General features: G+C 46.1%; 1 protein-coding gene across 1 annotated transcript in view; it reads left to right on the forward strand.

Moving 5' to 3' along the window:
- The window catches only part of LOC147668407 (E3 ubiquitin-protein ligase TRIM39-like), a 321,248-nt gene that overhangs the window by 182,073 nt on the left and 121,001 nt on the right, over positions 1 to 18,174 (forward strand). Inside the window, exon 5 of the mRNA XM_086948575.1 lies at positions 6,082 to 6,104. Coding sequence (XP_086804701.1) covers positions 6,082 to 6,104 — 23 coding nt within the window. The remainder of the gene's footprint in view (positions 1 to 6,081; positions 6,105 to 18,174) is intronic.

Genomic DNA, 18,174 nt, shown 5'->3' on the forward strand with positions numbered 1-18,174 from the left:
GGGGCAGCATTCAAAGCACATCAGCATGTAGTAGTCCAAAAATGTTTTTACCTACCGCATACTCGCCCTATCTCCTCGTACTGCATTCCCTTGCCATCTCGGCGTTTAAGCCCAGCGGGACCAGTGGTGTCAGATAGATAATCATTGACGATCTGCGTATCTACATGAGCTACTTGGTCGTAACCCTCTTTATCGGGTGCAAGGGTGACAGTCAGGTGGCATTTCTGTGGTATCATTTTAAGGGTGTCTGAAACACTTTTCCGGCTGCTTGTGGCACATAATGTAGCTGCTAAATATCTGATCCCTTTTGATCTACATCCTTTATCATACTTACTCTTCGCTCACAGTAGTAAGGCATCCAAAACTCATTAATGCAGCTGCTACAACCATGCTTTCTTTTTCAAAATACTTTTAATAAACGAAATTGGTGGCAGTTCATTACATAAAGTGCAGCAGTGCAATAAAATCGTATTAAAAATTCCTTACAGAGCAAGCATGATGCATGTCAAGAATTCATTTTTAATTAATTCATAAATTCATTATCCAATACTCATTCGTTATCTAAGTTACACCAATTCATTTTCCAAATCATAATCAGTACCCACCCTAAGTCAGTTCATTATCCAAGCACATACTCAACGTCCTTCATATCTACTTTCATTATCCAAAAACTGCATATAGATCTCGGGGCAACAAGCTGCGCAATCAGGGTGCAACAAGGTTTATTCAAATACGTTTCATTTTGTGGCGGCGCCATTTTGGGTGGGGTCAGGCAAGTTCCAGCACAGTCAGAGTGTCTCTAGTCTCGTATGGTTGGCCCAGAACTTTCCGTTGGCAGTTCAAAAAGTTTTGTGCTATGTGGTTAACAGTCTAACAAATATGGACCATGAGTCAAAGAGTGGGGAGGGCGGCAACAATTTTCCTACCGGGTCATCCTGGCGTTCCTCCGGAACTGAACAAGTCCGTGCCGCGGCTGCATTTTAGCCATTTCCAATCCGAGGCTGGTGCCGGCAGGAGTTGCACCGGAGTCGTGGTTCCCAGTGAAGGGGGCGGGGGCACCCATGCGGAGGGATCGGGGTGCCCCCCGGCTCTTATAGAATCTTCAAGGTTGAGGGGAGAAGGCATGGAGCGTGTGCCCGTCCTGGGCAGAAGACCGCTTTATGATGTTGACCCTCTTTAAGTAAGAGCATTGGGGTGTCGCTGGAAGCCTCCACTTGGAGGGAGGTGGGGGAGGCTCGTTCGCGTCACCTCCCCCTTCCAGCGACCCCGCGCCGTTCCTCGGCTCCGTCGCTTCGATATTGGCCGTGCTGGCTATTGAAGATGGGGGGGGTGGTCGGCGGCTGAGGCAAGACAGCCCCCCCTCTTCTCTTGACATGTGGCGGGACTATCTGGAACTGTCCAGGCGTCGACATGTGGCGGCACTACCTGTAACTATCCAGGAATTTGACATGTGGCGGGACTACTTGATTTGCCGCCATTCTCGCCTTTGGCTTCGGCCTTCTTCGTGGGTCGGACCAGGCGAGAGACAGAAGGGGGGGGGGGTGGTCGGTGGCTGAGGCAAGACAGCCCCCCCCCGTGGCCTGCAGGGCAGCGGAAGAGGAGAGAAGGAGAGGACTCTGCCATTCTTTGGACCGCCTGCCCAACATCATCTCCTCCCGACCGTGGTCAGGCGAGCCCCTCGTGCCTCGAGGCCTCGCCTTCCGGATGGGCGTAACCGCGGACCTGTTGCACTTCGGGAGCTTCCGGAATGGGGGTAGGTACCTATTGGATTGTGTCTATTTCATGTGACCGTTATTTGGGCGTGGCGGGCAATGAGGCAGACATGTTGGGAGCAGGAACAGGCAGTAGAGCCTAGCTACCTCGTGGCTATTTTTTGCTGTCAAAACTTTTCGCCATTTCATATTTCTTATTACGAACTATTTCTAATGTTTCTTATTTTTAGTGAAGTCAAAAGCTCATCAGGGGGTTACTGACTTAGCCTGATTTCTTTTTATTTTTCTTTCTCTTCCTTAGCGTGTTTCGAGCTAAAGTTTTCTGTTAGTAGGGAACGGTGATCACTTCATATTTTTTATGTGTCCTTTTCACTAGGGGGTACTTCTGGACGGACCAGACGAGTTCCCTCCAATAAATGGTCCGGGGTGGAACGAGATTATCGATCAAAAGGGGAACATATATTCCTTCATTAGGGTATCATCCTGGACAGACCGAGCGATGTACTTCCATTTACTAGGGTAGCCTCCTGGACGGACCAGATTATCTACTTCCACTAAATGGCCCATGAGCGGGGAGCATATGTCCTCCATAAGGGTAGTCTCCTGGGCGGACCATGCGAGCTACCCCCCAAACAGTGGGGAGTGGGTAGGACTGACGAATTCACAAAGGGGCATAACCTACCCTTTACTACTTGCAAAGACTAGATAGAATATTTCTATTCCACGTTGTTTGCAAGTAGAAAATACCTCAAACGAAACAATTCCTGGAACAACAATGTCCAGGCAACCAACCAATCAGTGGGGAGAAAAACAGGCATGACGGATTACAACGGGGACAAATGTCTGCATTACCTGCCCTTCGCTATCCAAAAAGGAAGACAGAATATTTCTACTCGTCTCAGTTTGTAGACAGGGAAGATCTCAAAGAACAACAATCGATTATTAATCGACTTCAAACAATTCTCAAAGAACAACAATCGATTATTAATCGACTTCAAACAATTCAGTGGGGAGAAAAGTAGGCACGACGGATTAATACCGGGGACAAAAGTCTGCATTACCTACCCTTCTCTATCTGCAAAGAGGGACGACGTTCCTATTCGCCGCTGTTTGCAAACAGAGAATGTCTCGTTCTCAGAAGAGAACCAATATGTCAAGTAGCCTTTAAAGCTAAATGAACCAATACCAACAATTTCGGTATACAAATACCGATTTTCAATACAAACAATCAATCAATCAGGTGGATAGAACCACCCTACCAATCAGGCGTAAGAACGCCCTACTTAATCTTACCCGGACCGGACCATACGGACAGTTCTTTGACTTCCTCCTCCAGCGCCCGATCGTTCTCTTACTCCATGTAGCATTCCTGTGGGATTCCAGTCAGGACAATAGGTCACTCAAGAGAGGTCAGTTCAGAATTGGTGAAGTTCTGTCGATCGGCAGCCGGGCGAGGGCCCTCTCAAGGCAGGCATGCCCCGATCATTTAGATGTTCACTTCTTCGTCTGGATCTCTCTTACCGAACCTTATGTCACTGATGGGCCCCGCGTTGGGACGCCAATTGTAGAAAACGAGCCCGTAATCCTATCGATGCCCAGGCCGCTGGCGCAAACCGCCTCTTAGTTCCCATGTTGAATAATTACCAAATAAAGAGACGGGCGCTGGTAGCAGGAATCAAGAACAGAGTTTATTTCTCATGAGGAGAGCCAGTCATTTCGGACACGAAACACAGTGTCTTTCGGGAGGTGCTCTAACAAGTGAGCTGAGACTCTTGCTTTTATACCCTACAGAACACTCGATAACACAATCAGGACTGTATGACGCAAAAGAAAGACATCCCTATAATCCTCGTGGTGATCCTACCCCACATACATTCACAATGGGGACCCTTGACCTGCTGATAAGAGGGGAGGGTAATCACGCAGTTGAGTGTTTCGTAGGATGTGTACGCCTGATCATAGCCCAGGGGGTGGGGTGGCTAGGATCAATAGTGGGTCTCTTGAGGAGGAGTGACTTCATACAATAAGGGCAGTAAATGGTATCTCCTGGCTTAGGCGATGGCCTCGGACATGTATGGTCAGCCGGACTCGGGGGAAGGGGTCATCAAGGAGTGGTATTCATGCCGCGTGGACAATCGAGAGCGGAGGGGAGGCTTGTCAACAGAGGGGCATTCATGGAAGGGGAGGAGGTGTTGGTCAGGCGCGCCCGTGACTCTCAAGGACAGGGCCTTGCAGAAGAAAAAGGTTTATGACTTGCCCATGTGAGGAGAAGGGAGGGGTAACCAGGGTGGACACAGGGACAGAGTCACGCAGAGAGAGAGAGAGAGAGAGAGAGAGAGAGAGAGATCCTATGACCCGTACATGAGAGAGCGGGGGCAGCCAGGTGCAGCTGGGGAGGGCTACGTCAGCTAAGGCGAAGGATGCCTCTTCAAGAAGGAATGGGGGGTTTTGTGCGAGTCAAGTGGGAGAGTTGCCTTTCACAGCAGGGTCGCGCAGAGGGAGAGGGTTTCATGGTCTATGCATGAGAGAGGGGGGGGGGTTAAGATACGCGCAGGAGGGAAACCGGGGATCTCAATGGGTAAAAGGCCATGGTGCCTAAACTGGCTGTACATACGTATAGGGGTAGGGGCTCTCACTGGCAGAGTGATACGGCCAATAGTTTACAGTATTCATGGTGCTCACAGGGAGAGGAGTGAGAGAAGAAGGGGAATGAATGCTGTCTATGTACATCAATTTCTTCAACTTTCACAGATCCATCTGTAGATCCTGCGAAGCTTGCGGAGGGTGTTGAAGCAGGAGGAGGAGAGGGTGTTGAAGCAGGAGGAGGAGACGGCGTTGACTAGCCAGGTCATTGATAGTGTTGAGTCAAGGATGAACCCCAGGTCGTGTGTGTGGTCAGTGGTTGTCGGTGCAGCTCCCAGCATGGCCGGCCACCAGGAGTCGACCCAGGTGGAGGAGGTGGAGCCGAGGATGATGACCTCCATCTTGACAGAGTTCAGTTTCAGGGGACTGTTCTTCATCCATTCTGTGACGGCTTTCTTTCCTTTGTGGAGGTTAGTTTTGGCAGGGTCCTTGGCGAGGGAAAGGATCAGCTGGGTGTCATCGGTCTATGAGATGATGTTGAGGTCGTGTTATCGGACGATGTTGGTGAGCGGTGCCATGTAGACTCATTCAGAGGCATTTCAAATTGCTGGTAATCGTGCATGGGATGATCACTACTGTAATCTTGTCAGACGTGGTCACTGTTGCAACACAAATAATAGTAGCTCGGGTGCTTTTCTTCAATCCTAAATTACTCCTATTACAGAAATGGTTGGAGACCCCAGCAATAGACAATATTGGGAGCAGTACTCTCAAAGATTGTAGAATTTCAGAGAAACGTGAATAACAAACGAATATTTTTTTTAATATATATCAAATGCAATGTTTTTTAGAAAGTTATTTATCTTTGACACATTCTGAATCCCATTCAACCATTGATGGTCATGAATTACTACAGTAGTCCCACGTTCAGCTCTTCTTAAAAGCCCTGATGTCACAGAGCATTATATCACAAATGCTGGTCCTCTGAGGGTGGTCATCAATGTGTGGTCATTTGCTGTGAATCAGTATAGCCACTGCAGCCAACACATGTTTTGTGATTGTAAACATTGAACCCAAGGTTTTTCCCAATTATTTCTTCAATAGGTTACATACTCTCTTAGAGTTATTCTCTAGTTCTAATGAGGACACGCTCACAGTATATTTGAATCCTTGTACTGATATGAACCTGTAATACTATTAGTATAATAAAACATGGAGCACCGTGATCGACAATGAGGACTGACTTCAGTAGCAGAATATTCACTATTAATGTAATAAAACATTGGAAGAAAACATAGGTGGAGCACGACTCCCATAAGGGCGAGCCTACTCTGTCTTCTTGGCCCTGATTTTGCTACCTCTGAAGCCAGCCAGGGGTCGCACAACCAGTGTCACGGGTCACAAGGGGCAGCCCAGAGTCCCAGCTGCGACCCCTGGCAAGCCCTTAATGATGCCCAAGCATGTGACCCTGTTTAGAACATCATACAATGTGTCAAGTGACCCTATTCAGATTATCAGAATGTGCTGTGTTTTGTGATTCAGTTCAGAATGATGCTGTGATATGTCATTACTATTCAGAATATCAGTTTCTGCTTTGTCATTTGACATCATTCAGAATGTCGCATTTTGTGCTTAGTCATGCGATGACAAAAAATGTGCTGTCATGTGACCCCCAGTCACTGTTTTCCAACCATAGATAGATGTGTTTCACCCGTAAAAATACTGCCATAACTTTAACATTTGCTCTTGAAACTGATTTCACTGTGTTTGTTTCTCTGTTTTGCAGGATGTCAGAAGCACCCTAAGCAGGTAAGATTGGTTTATTATTCTCCTCTCAGTGTGTAAGGAGCAGGTCTCACTGCTGCAGTGTGTAAATGCCCCTTCTGAGCTCACACAAAGTGGTAGGAAACGTTCAGATCCTCATAAAATCACTTTGTATCCTCAAACAAAACCTTACGTCGTCAGAAATACCTTTGATTCCTCTGAAAACTTTCTAAGTCCTCTGAAAACTCCCTTGTATCATCAGAAAACTCCTTTCAGTCTCGATAGAATTGCTACAGAAATTAGCTGTGGTCCTCACAAAACATATTTGTATCTATAAAACTAACCTGAAGTCCTTAGAAAAGTACCCTGAACACACAAAAAACTAATGCACATTCTGGAAACTTCAACAGTCTTCAAAACATCCCTTCAGTGCCTCCAAACAGCATTGAAATGTAGTTAAAGGCTTGTTCAGGCCTCATTCATTAGTAAATTCCCTCTAATTAGAAGAGGTCTCGTCCAGTTCTCATAAACCTCATTGTAATCCTCAGATCTGCTCCTAATCCTAAAACATCTCTCTCCGGTCTGCAGTGACCTCCCTCCAGTCCGAAGCATCCTCTTGATTCTTTAAAAGTCTCATTTCAACCCTCTGCCCAGGTCACTGACCACTCATTCCAGGCACCAAATCTTTCTTCAAATCCTCCAAGACGTCCTTGTATGTCTTCCAAAGCCTCATTCCAATAATTTATTTCAAGGTCTTTATCATTTTTTGGTAACAGCACAGATTCAAACAATAAACACCAGTGGCTCAGCGTCCTGTCGTACACCAATGAAAACATAGGATATGCTCCGGGGGCATAGAATCATTGTTATTTTTCAATTCTAAATAAGTTAAAGAGACATTTGTTTGCAGCTATTGCATCACGGCCACACCTTTGGCCAGGGTGTCTGTCCCCACACATCTTGGTTCCTGTGGGGAAGGGGCGGACTCCAGTCCTCTCAGCCACCTTCCCTCACCTGCAGAGACTGCCCCTCTCATTTCAATTTCCTGTGGAGTGTCTCCATTCCCGAGGGATCCTTCCACGGGCCTCCGGTCAATCCTTAAACCTGTAAATTAGTTTCCAAACCTTTATCATGAGGTGACGCACACATATGTGCTGCCTGTTTACTGGCTGGTCTTGCTAACTCATTATTAACAGAGTTCAGTGAGACATTGTACATCCCAATGATGTATTCTGTTGTGTAACTAACAAAGCAGTCTCCCCAAAGCTAGTACGGATACACACCTTCTGGATCACTTAATGAAACAATTAAAGATGGCGGTGGACACCACATAAAATAATAGCACATGGTTTCAGCACTGATCCAAGAACTGAGGTTCCAGTCAGTTTCACAAGGAATGTGCAGCCTGACTGTTAAACTGTTGTGGCCCAAAAAGGTGCAAGGTGATGAAGATTGAGTGGCATGTGACGAATAAACTGTTTACTGCAGGCCAACATTTATATGTGAACAAGATTTAAAATATAGAACGCGTGTGTCTCCTTGAGAATTCAGTAGAGAAGCGAGATTCCTAGTCTTGCTGCTCTGACGTAATTTTATTCCACTATAAGAGCCTTGCGCTCAGTAGACTAGAATCTGGCCTCTGCACCCTGTCACTGAAGAGCTTGAATGGGCGGAAGCTCTTTCCATGTCCTTGCCCCAACCCTATGGAACTCGTTGCCATCTTCGCTAAGAAAGACTCAAAACCACTTAAGTTTTCAGAAGCAACTCCTCTTTAGCCTAGCCTGCCTTCTTCTGCTGTCATCTTACCTGTGACCAGCGCCAGACAACCCTCTTCTGGGAGCAGCTGTGTGCTTCGGAAATCTTTATTAACATTCCTGAGTACAAGTGTAACTGCACGGCCACATGGCCCACTACTTGCAACCAGGGAGAGGATTTCGCGCACACCTGGCACAACACTTCTGAGAGAAACACTCGGAACTCTGGAGAGAAGTCCAATGGATGTTGCATTGTGGCACTGAAATTGAAAGTATACAAGATCCAGATTTGGAGGCCTAAGCAGTTTTTATTTTATCATGGATATCACCCTGGATTTAATGAAGGGGCCCAGATCCAAAGGTGACCTCTGGCTTCTGGAAGGGCCTGAACCATGGTACTGTGCATGCACATTAGCACCATCAGTATTACATTCCTACAAAACTTCAACAACAAACAGCAACAGCAGCCCAGCATAGCCTGGCTCTAGTTTCAAACAGTCAGTTGCTCATGGGATTTGTAGCCTGAGCGATGTCCGGATTCACCTGGAAATGGTGCCTGTGATGATCAGATTGCATCTGAGAAGCCCCCATCTTATCCTTCAGCTCCATTTCACTTACTTCTCCTCTGTCCTCACCTGCCTCAGGTGCCTGAACACTTTCGGTCAGGAGAATTACTGGCTGTGACAGGGTTTAGGTGATCTCTGCGTCGTGGGGACCTCTCAAGTCGGTTGCCATCATCGGGAACGAGATCCTCATGCTCTTCCCGGAGCCCAGACTCTTTGGGGAGGTAAACAAGCTTTGAAGCCTACAAAAGAAGGACATGTTTCTTGTTACCTCCTCAGTCCTTATTTTGCCGTCTCCATAGCCTCTTAACTAGAGTGATCCTCCATGGACTCAGTTCATCGGGGAGTCAGAACTTGCTTCTCGGTTGACAGTCCTTGACTAGCATCAGATAGTTCGGGCACAGATCAGAGTGACTGACGCTATGTCTTCAATGGGCTTCATTTTTATCCTTGATTCTCCTAGCCATGATGGCCCGCCCCCTGAGTCTCTAACTCTGTACTCAGTATCTGCCTAGCGGTGTCTGGTCCGTATGTTGTCTTAGCACCAGGAAGCCCATAGGGTTACAGTGCGTTCTTCAAATGTCAAAAATAAATAAATACATCTCCTGGGGTTGGTGTCCCCCTTGGATGGTGGGGAATGATGTCTGCCACCGTTCCCTCCATGTGCAGTTGGCTTGGAGCTTGTTCCGTCATGGTTTGAGGCATCAGCAAGTAAACCCGCAAGAATGAGTAGATGCCTTGATCAATGCTCTGATGTTCTGCAAGACCAATTTGCATTACTTTCGCAAGGGTTCGCATAACCGTGTTGCCTCTTTGTTTGCCTGGGCCTCACGGTGTCACTTTTGTATTTTTCATGTGAAACTGTTTCAGGTAATCAACCGTTTATTGTCTCTGAAATGATGATCCATTGTCTGTTATTAATTCACTAGCGGTGATGAGGATTAACAGTTATTTTTCAAGCTCTGGTATTATTTACTTTGCTGACGTGGCCCTCTCTATTGGAATTCTTGATACTTTGAGTAATTGTTCAGGTCCATCAGTGCATGCCGCCTGTCAGGTAAAATCCCAAAATCAACACTCATTCAGACCCAAGGAGTAGTCAGGATGTGCTCTGATAGTGGGCAGTGAGGGCTCCGGCCTGCTCGATGCTCGGCAGAGTGAGCATTCTTTCACTATGTTCCCCACAAGGTCATCCAAATGCAGGAGCCATACCTCTGTGCAGTCTAGGTTTTGTTTTCACATTCCCTTGATCGTCCTCATGAGCCAGTTGTACTCTTGCATTGCCGACGCTTGCAGGATCACAGTTTGATTGTCTTGATGATGAGATTAGGTCATTCCTGACATTATATAATGATGTTAATACTTGACGAGTGTGTTAGTTAGGTCATCACTCAGTTGTGTATATTTGCTTGACCGGATGGCTGGATGGCTAGCTGAAGGTAATCTTTGGTGTTCATGGCAGTCACAATGTCTTCCTGGAACATCAGGAGGGGACAAGATTGTTCCATCACCATCATGACCTACACCTCTGTGTCCAAAGCACATGCCTCTTCTGTGATGCTTTCCAGTCTAGGTGTCTCAACTGCTAATCTGCAGAGTTGTTGTATCCAGGTGGATTGAATAGCTGGTGGATCCACTTTTCAATCTCGGGGAGATACTTGGAAGCCGACCCCGGAAACAATAGAGCAAGTGGCTTATAGTCAGTGCTGACGAAGAATGTCTGCATCCCCAATGGATCGCGATGGCCTCTGGGTCCATCGGGAGAGTATCATTGATTCATGTCTGTCAAAGCTCTGCTGGTACAGGTCACCAGAGCCCACTGTCCACATCCACCCCAATTCTGAGTGTTTGGCTTGGTTGAAACAGGGTTACGTCCTTTCAGCCGACAAGGCATGATCAATCAATCCGGATTTGTAGAGTGCGGCACCTTCACCCGTTAGGGTCTCGAGGCTCTATCGTATGATGCTGCCATTTCTCTTGTTGGTTGAACATCCATGTTTTAAAGTCCTTCCTGAACTGCTGGAGCGAGAGTGAGGCTCTGAGGTGCAGGGGGAAGTCATTCCGGGTCTTGGCTGCCAAATGGGAGAAAGAGCGGCCTCTGCTGTTAGTCTGGTGGATGCAACTTGTGGCAGCTAGGGCGAGGGATCCGGATCTTAGGGTCCTGGTGGGCTGGTGAAAGGTCATGCATTGGTTGAGGAACGCAGATCCTTCATTGTGTAGTGCCTCGTATGCGTGGGTAAGTAGCTTGTACTGGCATCTCTTCATGACTGGTAGAGAGAGGGTGGGATTAAACTAGGGAGAGGGTACAGATCTGAGAGCAGTAGGCCCTAGAACAGGTCTGTGGATAATTTATTTAGGTTTTATATGGAAAGTGGCTTGGAGGGTAAGGACCATTTCAGAGAAGGACAGATTCCTATAAAATCTGTGTGATGTTTGTAGACATCCTGTGATCTCATGCGTCCTGACTCTGTTGTTCCACTCTTGTAGTCTCACACCCTTGTCTCTCTTGTACCCTCTTCTATTCTTGAGGCCTGGCTTTGCTCTCCCCTCCTGTGGTGTTGTAAGACCTGTCTGTGGTCCCACTGGTTTTGCTCCATCGTATTCCTCCTGTTGTCTCTTGGGACCTGGCTCTGCTGTCCTTTCCAGTGATCTCAAGTCCTGTCTTGGTTATACTCCCCTGTAGTCTGACCAGGCTTGTCTCAGGTGCCCCTTCTCTGGTCTCACAAGACCTGGCTTTGTTGTTCCTTCCTAAAGTCTCACGAGGCCTGGCCCTATTTTCATCTCATGTCCTCTCAAGGACTTGCTCTGTTGTATGCCTCCTAAAATTCTTATGAGCTCTTACTCTGTCGTACCCGCCGGTGCTCTCGTTGCTTCTTGTGTCCCATTAGGCCTCTCTCTGTTGTACCTCATATGTATTGTACATTCTGATGTGGTCTCACTAGGTGTCACTGTGTCTCCTGTGGTCTCACTAAGCTGTGATCTCACTGGGTCTCACTCTATTCTATCTGTAGGAAATTAGGTTATTAGTTGAGGAGGTGAGAGACGCACACAAACCATAATAAAGTGGAAACAAAACACTAATAAAATCCAGAAGCACTTTAGAAAAAATAGAGGACGTTTGAATAAATAAAATGATATCAAAACAACATTAATCCAATGAACAGAGCTAAAGTTATACATTTTTAAAGTTGTTAGTAGAAATAGCGCCAAGAAACACAAAGCGCCAATTGCCGTTATCTGGTCAGATGGGACTGAGGTAAAGTTACAAGTTCAGGCCAAAAGCAATGGAGTAAGGATTAGACACAGGACCAAGGTAGTCCTACTAGAAAGTTACCTTCTCAATCCCTCGCAATGAGCACTGTTCATGTTGGCATCGGCCTCTCATTGGGTGGTCGTCGTGAACGGTCGTTGTCATAGCGAAGGTCAAGTCCCACTGGAGCTTTGCATTGGTGGTCCATTTGCAGCTCAAACAAATCACTTTGCAGCCAAGAGGAGCCCAAAACATCTGTCTCTTCACCTTTTCTGCAGGAGGAGCTTCCACTCATGCTAGCCAGTGGTCCAGGACCTGAGGTCACCTGTTGTGGATCAGGACTCGCTTCAGACAGAGGCCAGCAGTAGGCTCAGATGCAACTAGAGAACAATGTCCTGAAAGGTAAAAAGTTAATAGACAAATCTAGATAGCATGCACATAGCATTACTCAAGTGGAAAAGAAGGAGATTACTCATTTTTCAGTCAAAAGGTAATTATTCATCTTTATGTGGTAGCATTAGTTTTAAGGTCGGGCATATACAGTTAAGAACAGCACTGCATTAGAATGTATGACAACCACATAAAACTTGGTGCAGCAAACGTGAAAAAAAGTGCAGGTGGCGACGCAAGTGAAAAGACAGCGTTGTTGGCGCACTGTGTATAAAGTGCAAGCTATTTACAGTGAGTGGCTTAACAGCGCATGTGACATTGTGATATCACAGTGGGCACAGTTGATTTAATTCGAGTCTGGAGCCACGTAGAAGTGCGCCTGTTGGTCAGTCTGTTAGGTCGACGGCGTTTCGATCCAGAGCATTTTGGATCATCTTCAGGACTGGTTGTCTGAATGGGAGAGTGCAGCGTAAGTATAAATATCCATTGGTGCCCCGGCATAATTAGTGCAGCTAGGGAGAAGTGAGGGTCGTAGGGATTGTTACCTGAGTGAATCAGCTCGTGTCAGCGGTTGCAGAAGTCAGCCGATATGAACGGGAGTCGATCGGCGAAGGACAATTTACTTCCGCGTTTGGGCGGGGATTGGGCCGTGGGCTAGGGCCGGGGAAATGACATCAGTAAGGGTGTGTTGGTGTCGGGCCGCGGGGATTGGTGTATCGGGTGGGCGGAGGGGCGGGATTAGTTGCTGGGGTGCAGCGTCTCTGTTGGCAAATGGCCAGGCGAGACCGCTTGCGTGTAGACGTGTGGAGCGTCATCGGTGTGGAGAACCATGTAAGAGGAAGGTTAACGGCCATTTGGAAAAGGAATTTGCAAGAGTTTGTAGGAACAGCATTGATAAGAATTCGCGTTTGAGCGACAGTGTGCGGGTGCTACATAGTAACACTTTGTGATTATTAACCACCATAAGGAGAGAAACATTTCTGCTTTATATACAACTTGAACACGGTGTATTAAAATAAACAGTCCTTAATTAGCTTTAAAACACTTTAGCGAGAGACACATTTCTAATTAGTATACAACTTGAACATGGTGTAATAATATGGTCCACCCTAAATGTCCGGTGGGTCAGAGATTTCGCGTAACTGTATGGGGAGGGGGTGAGGAGGGCAGGGGTAAAAGCCAGGGAAGGTTGGATGTGAAGGCCACTGGCTAGTTATCCTCTATTCGTGGGTCACCAGGTTCATTACATCCAGGACCCTTCAAGGTAACCCCCGCTAATCTCCCCATTCACCTGCTCCTATACTGAACAACTCAGTTCCTTTCCTTAAAGCTCTCCTCCCTTCCTTCACAGCACTCTCCCATTCAGACAACCGGTCCTGAAGATGATCCAAAATGCTCTGGATCGAAACGCCGTCGACCTAACAGCCTGACCAATAGGCGCACTTCTTCTACGTGGCTCCAGACTCGAATTAAATCAACTGTGCCCACTGTGATACCACAATGTCACATGCGCCGTTAAGCCACTCACTGTAAATAGCTTGCACTTTATGCACAGTGCGCCAACAACGCTGTCTTTTCACTTGCGTCGCCACCTGCACTTTTTTTCACGTTTGCTGCACCAAGTTTTATGTGGTTGTCATACATTCTAATGCAGTGCTGTTCTTAACTGTATATGCCCGACCTTAAAACTAATGCTACCACATAAAGATGAATAATTATCTTTTGACTGAAAAATGAGTAATCTCCTCCTTTTCCACTTAAGTAATGCTATGTGCATGCTATCTAGATTAGTCTATTAACTTTTTACCTTTCAGGACATTGTTCTCTAGTTGCATCTTACCTACCCAGTCCTGACTTGGTCTATGGGTTATACTCATGTCTTGTATATAAAAAAAAAAAAAGCAGTAGGCACAGCCAGGCAGGTCAAGGTGGTTCTGGTCAGCAGGGCAATTGCAGGGAGGTCTCTAGAAGCTTGTGGTGTCAGTGTCGCTCACACAGAAGATCAGCCGACTAACCCTCGGAGTCGCTCTGGGGAGCCTGTGATCCAGACAAGCAGGTCCAGCCCTTCTTCAGACAGCAGGGCTGTCCTTCCAGTATCCGGGCAGTCCTTCCAGTATCAGGACAGTTCTTCCAGCAGCAGGGCAGTCCTTCTTCTGAATCTTCCACACGACTAGGAGTGTTCAGAACATTCCATCAGATGGTCCCCATTTCATACTGGTGTCAGCTTTTTGTGGGGAAATTCCCTGACCAACCATAAAACGAGTTTTGTTCAGTTCTTTCCTGTCCCCTGGTCTTGTCTCTAAACTGCCCAGGTGACAAAGCCAAGGCCAGGCCTGATGTCCAGTTCCTTTGTGTGTGCTGCAGGCAGGGTCTTCAGAAATGTAATTTGGGAAGGGTCCAGCTTCTGCCCAGCCATTCTATCAGGAAGGCCCTTTCCCCTCACATCCTTTGCTCAGTGTCTGGAAGGAATACACAACCCACAATAGGTGAGCCAATCACAGCCATGTGACTCAGGACACTGGCATAAAGGCACAAATGGTTTGAGCAGAAAAATTACAACTTTATGTAAAAGTACAAAAATAACTGTCTAAAAGGGATGTTTTCCAAATTGTAGCTTTAAATTCAACTTCACCATTTGAAAGGATTTTAAATTTAGTCATTTGAGTGCAAACACAATTTCTCTATCTGTTTCAAACTGAAGATATATCTTATTAAGTTTAATAAGATAAACCTGTGTTAGCCTATGGGAAAGAAAGGCCTATGCACTGAAAAACGACTTTTGGAGTTTTTCACTGCTGGGACATGTAAAATGTAAACACACATGTCCTACTTTTTAAATACGATGCATCTTGCCCTTGTAAATATTAACAAGCATTGGCATAGCCAATAGGTCTCGCCTTTGGGATCTTATAAGTGTTTTGCCAGAGCTATTGGCTTTGCAAATGTGTTCAAGCTATGCTGTGGAGCAGTGGAGCTCTTGTGCAGCATGTTGAAAAGTTATAATAAAGTGTTGTAAGCATTTTTGTTACCTTGGGGTGGTGCTGCGCTGGGGATGAGGTGCTGTAGTGGTAATGAGTGACACTGACTGGTGCTGAGCAGATGCTGGGGAGGTGCTGTGATAGTGTTGCACTGCTGCGGAGGTGATGCTGTGATGCTAAAATGGTGCTGTGCCGGTGCTGAGTGATGCTGAGGTGGCGCTGAGTCAAGCTGATGTGGTGGTGCTGTGTTGATTTATGACATTTATTTGATGAAAGTCTGTCTGCTTACGGTGTCTCAAACCCGCTGAAGATGATAAAGTACAACACGTCGGCAGCCAAAACAATTAAATAAACATACATATAAATCAGCTTAAGCACAACAGCACCATCATTAATTTATAGTTTATACAATTTTACAGCTTAAAATAACTACGGGGAATGGAGCAAAGAGAAAGATCTGCAACAAAAAATGGCTTTTTAACACAAAAAGAGAAGTTCATTGTTTTAAGTCAACAGCACTATAACATTCTGTGTGGTACAACTGTATTGAACAACAGCCTATGAAAACAAATAGAACTTTGGACTGTTGCGGTCTGGTTTGTGTTATATCATGTGTCTCCTAGTTCCTTGCTGCCCAGCCTGTGTGAGTGTGATGTAATAGAATGCTCATGAGTGCATGGTTTGGATGAGTGACTTACATTGATATGCCTGTCATGAAGTGTATGCAGAACACCGAGCTGGCTGGAAAGGTTAGTCTGCTTCAGCTCTCACATTCTGTTCATCTCCCAGAACCCTGATTTATGATGGAGGTGATAAACGGAAAGAAACTTAGCTCGCTGGCAGCAACTGTTCTCATTATAATGGACCTGTGAGTGATGAAAGGCTAAGTGGACCAACCAGGATTCCATTAGGTGGGGAGGCGGGGTGTCCAAAGAGCGGATACTTGGATATCTTGCCTCTTTCCTCAAAATCCCTCAACTATTCTATGGAGCAAATCACTACATTGAGGTTGAAAACATATTTGACCAAATCAAAGTACAAATGCCCCCCCACCCCCCGGAGGTCAACTTTCTTCAGACTGCTGCTCTACTCTGCACTTAATTTGTGCAGGTGCTCTACATAAGAGTCATGGGAGGTTTCTTTTTAATGCATCAGTCTTTGAGGGCAATGGAGAGGAAGTACGAAGAATATAAAAGTAGTAAAACGGCGGCGACAAGGGGATAAAGCCGGGATGAAAAAGAACTTAAACGAGTGATACATGGAGACAGGAAATGTATGGTGGTGGTAGAAAGAAGCTGGACTGGGAAGCCTCATAATTCAGACCCCCACATTCGTAGTGGGCCCCTCTAATCAACCGTAGACCCTAGCACGCACTTATTTACAAATTGAGCAGTGGCCATACCAGGAAGTGTTGTGTTGCCTTTTTACTGTGTATGCCTTTAAGGCTCATGCTTTGTTGTAAGAATGCTATGATGCCAGGTTGAATGTGATGGTTGCATCTTTGGAATGAAGGGGCGGTTGTACAGCAGCGGAGTTGGATAGCGGCTGCTCCCTGGCACTCACCTGTATTTAATTGTACTACCTTTAATAAAGCTAGAATCCAATATATGGCCTGAGAGCATCATTACAGGAAGTAGATCTATAGGAGTGTTCCACTTCCTCGGTTCTATTCCAGACTCTTTCACCCACGTCACTGCCCTGCACCAGAAACTGAGAAATGTGCCCCACCGCCCACACTCGGGAAGGTCAAACATTGCCGTAAGGTCAATCCTGCCCACTGATGTGCAACAGCACACTGTGTTCTCTTCTATGCACTAGTCAAGAAAACCTTGCTCCACTGCTCTGATAGCTTGTATTCTAACAAAGTGTTGCAATGTGTGTACTTGATTTCTCAAACCCATATGGCGAGAAGCCAGTGTGGTTAGACAAAGACTATTGCGGTCCGTGCGTAGGGCCAGATGAAGCGATTACGAATCGTAACAGACTCAGAAATGTTCAAAAAGGATGTACATTAGTGGTACAGCTGTAGATGAGCGAATTAAACCAGGCTCGAGCTGAATGTCTGGCTCGGGTCGGGCCCTCCTACTATGGAACTGTCAAGCCGTAGTAGAGCCGAGCCCCGTCCCCCTGCCCATTCAACTAAATAATTAATTTAAAAAAAAACAAAACTGGTAATATGAAGACAGCTGGAAATTATATCTTAAAAAGAAAATTAAAAAATATATAATCCGGTGCTCTTTTTCTTTAACATTTTTTCATTGACATTTGGGTTTAAATGTTGAAAATGTCAGTGAACACCTAGGGGTTTCAAAGCCTCGTCGGGGCTAGTAAGCGCTACATAAATTCAAATAGAAGCCAATGTCTGCAATTCATACATGTCCCACTGGCTCTCTGGGATCTCTAAGGTTTGCCAATCCGCAAAGTTTTGCTAATCTGTTCAATTTTCATTATTTGGGATGTGACACCGGCTGGGACATTTTTATGGGTAGTTAGGGGGATGTCAGTGGGTCTAACCGAGTGTCTTGTCCTTACACGTCACCTTGTACAATAGACAGCAACTTAGATGCACTTTCTATGCACTTTGCTCATGCGTTACAACTACTATTTTTTTGCAGCTTTGTATAGCGCACACTGTCCAAGGACATGAAAGTTACATTGCACAGGGTCAGTTTCATTTTTTTAGAAGATTACCCAAATTTTCCGGAATCACGGGATGTGTGGCGCTGACGCCGGGACTCGAAACCTAATTCTCCAGTTCTAAAGTTGGCAACTCCGGTTGTTAGGCCCCATCTCCTCTCCTAGTCGTTCTCTTTTCTGATTTAGCCCTTCTTTGTACTCAATCACGCAAACATCTTCACCTACCCCCCACCCCGCATAACAAACCTAGATCCGCAAATAATTCAATATAACGTATGTTTCCTCCTTAAACTAAAAAGAAAGGATTGTATATACAATGACCAAATTGCACAATGGGGTGATTCAGGCAATTTACAAATGATATTAACAAAACGCAATGTGTTAACAGGAAACCTTTGCTCAAATCTGGGGTTCTCCCTGTACAAACTGTTGATCCTATGCAAAACGGTTTAATTCACTGTAGCTCGTTTCCATGACTATCCAATTAAGAGCACCTTTAATTAAGTTGGGTCAGAATATGCACCATACAAACCCCCCATTCAG

Source organism: Lissotriton vulgaris, unplaced genomic scaffold (genome assembly GCF_964263255.1).
Source record: "Lissotriton vulgaris unplaced genomic scaffold, aLisVul1.2 SCAFFOLD_815, whole genome shotgun sequence".
Classification (NCBI taxonomy): Eukaryota; Metazoa; Chordata; class Amphibia; order Caudata; family Salamandridae; genus Lissotriton; species Lissotriton vulgaris.